Source organism: Vicugna pacos, chromosome 13 (genome assembly GCF_048564905.1).
Source record: "Vicugna pacos chromosome 13, VicPac4, whole genome shotgun sequence".
Classification (NCBI taxonomy): domain Eukaryota; kingdom Metazoa; phylum Chordata; class Mammalia; order Artiodactyla; family Camelidae; genus Vicugna; species Vicugna pacos.
The window spans coordinates 33971671-33974964 of record NC_132999.1 but is presented as its reverse complement, the minus strand read 5'-3'; the positions used below and the strand labels follow the sequence as shown (position 1 = coordinate 33974964).

The 3294-nt window shown below is 50.8% G+C and overlaps 1 protein-coding gene across 2 annotated transcripts in view; it reads left to right on the top strand.

Moving 5' to 3' along the window:
- The first annotated feature begins 91 nt into the window (after window positions 1-91).
- Window positions 92-3294, top strand: part of RAD54L (RAD54 like) — a 19890-nt gene continuing 16687 nt past the window's right edge. For both annotated transcript variants that reach the window (XM_072974518.1, XM_072974517.1), the window contains exons 1-3: window positions 92-727; window positions 807-893; window positions 2269-2388. In XM_072974518.1, coding sequence (XP_072830619.1) covers window positions 725-727; window positions 807-893; window positions 2269-2388 — 210 coding nt within the window. In that variant the 5' untranslated portion in view covers window positions 92-724. The remainder of the gene's footprint in view (window positions 728-806; window positions 894-2268; window positions 2389-3294) is intronic.

Sequence of the window (3294 nt, the reverse complement as noted above, 5' to 3'; positions counted from 1 at the left end):
ACTAGGCCCGCCCCCTTCCTTGGGTCGCGAGCCCCGAACGTATCGAACGCAGCCAATGGGTGGTGCGGCGGCGGCACCGCGGGAGGTTCGATTGACCCGGCCTGGCAGGTCCGGGGAGTCCTGGCGGCTGTTAACGCGCGCTTTAGGAAGAGGAAGGTTAAGGCGGAGTACTTGGGCTGGGATTCAGCTCTGCCGCTCTTTCCAGCCGGTCTTGGGACTCCCAAACTAGGGTCTTCTACTTGTCCTGCCTGGATCCCTGTTCGGCCTCCTTCAGTCCCCCATCCGCACTCCGACCTGGGAAATCCCCTTCTCCGGACTCGCCCTCCCCAGGCCTCGGATTTTCACTCCAGCCTCTCTCCTACCTGTGATTACCCTTTCCCCTCGCAGCTACTCTTTGCTTTTACGTCCACCTGGGGCCATTATCTCGACTCCACTCTGCCCACTCTGGCACTCTACCTGCCTCTTCCCCCGTCCCAGACCTCTACTCATTTCTGCTTGGATACTTCTTTTTTGGCTCTGCTCTTCTGCTTCGGCTAACTGGCGACCTACACTCACAGTTTGGACCCAGACCTCAGCCCCGGCTGGATTCCCTCCATCCATGCTCCTTCTTTAATTAGCCCATGCTCTCAATAATGTAGCAAGCAGCCTGCTCTTTATTAGGCTGGTTCCACGTTTTCAGCTGTTGGCTGATGGGTACTTGACGTTTTATATTCCTGGGCCCAGGATGGTAAGTATGGGCCTAAGAGAGGCTGTGGTCTAACCTGTGGCGGAATCTAAAGAGCCCAGTTTCCGTTCTCCCCTTACAGAGGAGGAGCCTTGCACCCAGCCAGCTGGCCAAGAGAAAACCGGAAGGCAGACCCTCTGATGAAGAAGACTGGCAGCCTGGAGCAGTGGTAAGTGCTCTGGCCTCAGCGGGTAGGTAAGGTGGAGGTGCAGGACTGTTGAGGCAGGAAGGAATCTTGGACTTGGTTTCTGGGGTTACATGGAATGAACCCTGTCATCTCCAGAAGCCTCTTCCAGTGTGTCAGGCAGAGAACCAAACAAATAAAATCCTTGTCCTTAAGGTGTTCACTGGAAGCTAATATGCCTCAATTCTCCTTGTGGGAAGAGGTATGCCAAAGCAAAAGAGATGATTGGGTTGGGCCTTTTGGCTCTCGTTGGGGAGAAAAAGGATCTCCAACAGCAACTAGCAGCCTGCTGTTTTGCTGTTTGTCATCTGCCCAGTGTCACAGAACAGTAGAATGTACTGGGCCTACCTTAGAGGCTGAGCTCACATGGGCCTAGATCAGAGGGGTGGTGCCCACCAGTCTGTGCAGATACTGAAGAACAGTAAGTTCAACTTTGGTCTGGCCATGTGCTTTGCTCCCTGCCTTCAAGACTTTCTGGGGCTGGCTGTGGGCAGGACCTATGTAACCAAAATCAACAGGACAAAGTAGCATGTACTTCAGAGAGGGACAGGGAGAGAGATGTTCAAGAAGCAGGGGCTTGGCCACTGGAACTTTGGAGGAAGAAGTTAGCTAAGGATGGTTTAGAAGGCAATCTTGTATGTGGGGCAATGTGTAAGTAAAAGTATGTAGAGAGAGGGGAAGGGGCTTAGTGTTTGTTTCAGGTGTGCCTTATAGCTTCAGAAACCTTGGCAAAGTGTGTTCTTGCCTGATGGCCCCGGGGGACTTGCTCTGTAGTTGTACTGCTGGTATGCAGGGGGCTCCTCTACCTGTGAGGGAAGCACACTGGCTGCCCCTTGCCACTTAAGTGGGTCTCACACTTGAACTTGGGGCAGCACTTGGTGCTGTCTGCTGCTGGTGGCTCCTGAAAATGCTTTCGGTGCTGGTGTTCTCACTGCCACAGTGTGAACTGACTAGAGAGTGACTTCAGTGGCCTGGTAGTTGGGAGCAGCTGTACTCTTGTCCCTTCGTTGGTTAACTCAGGGAGGGAAGCAGACAGTTGCTCAGTCATTCCTTGGGGCTTTTTGAGTGAAGATTTGGGGGCAGCGTGACTTCACACAACTGGTAGACTTGCGCTTCACAGGCCCGCATCATTCACCTCTTCCAGTGCCCTGCCTCAGATTAGGCAAGTTCTTTAATCTCTAATCTCTAGTTTTCTCACCTGTTAAATCAGGATAATAATAAACATTCATTCTGGGGTTACTGTGAAGATGGTACATGATAATACATACGAGGAGTTTAGCACAGTGCCTGGCATTTAATAGGCATTTTAAACGTTAGTTACCATTGTGGTGAACTCACCTTCCCCAATTCTCTCTCCTAGACACCTAAGAAACGGAAATCCAGCAGTGAGACCCAGAGCCAGGAGTCTTTCTTGTCTCCTTTTCGGAAACCTTTGACTCACCTAACAAATCAGCCACCGTGTCTGGACAGCAGTCAACATGTAAGTCCAAACTGCAGCCTGCTGATGTGTATGCGGGCCCTGTTTTGTCTAGGGAGGCAGTGCCTGAAGACTCCCGTAGTGCTCATACAGTAGCCAGCCATAGCTTCCAGGGCCTGGAAAAGGCCTGGCCTTTTCTCCTTAGTGATGTGTGTCTGACTTGCAATTCCCGTTGCATATAGCTACTTGGGCACCAGGTCTCAGGTGGCTCTGATTGCTAAGGACAGGAGAGTGCAGGGGAGTGAAGGCCATGGCAGGGTGTTGGAGCCAGTAAGAAAAGTAAGCCTCTGGCTCTGCACATGGCTCTATGAAATACCAGAGTCCTGTAGCTTTCACGTGTATCCTCTAGTAAAATCAAATGTAATCATCACCATGGCAGGGTCTGTGTGTTACCTCATGTAATTCTCATTTCTTAAGATGAAGAAGGAAGCTGAGTCTTAGAGGGGTGAAGTAATTTGCCCAAAGTTACAGCAGAGTCAGATCTGCCTAGCTCCAGTGAAAGCTTTTTCCTCCAAACTTTGAGGGACCTTGTGACACTGAGCTCCTAAAACCCTTGGAATTTAAGTGATAAGAGTGATAAAGGTGTCTTCTGTTATTCCTAACAAACCCTTTTCAGCCACATGTGAATTTGCTAAAGAGATGACTTTGTAAAGAACTTAACCTTGGGGGCTGGTTCCCACGGGAACCAATCCACCTATGGCCAATGTTTAATCAGTTCTGCCTCTGTAAAAGACCGCCTTACAAACCCAAAAGGCTTGGGAGGGTTTGGAGAACTTCTAGGTTGGTGAGAGGGAAGCTGAAGTCGGGAAATGGCACATCCAGAACTCCACTGGGACCGAAGCTTCTGTGCTCACAGTCCATCCAGGCCTTGTGCTGTGTAACTCTTCCTGTGACTATTCATTCATATCT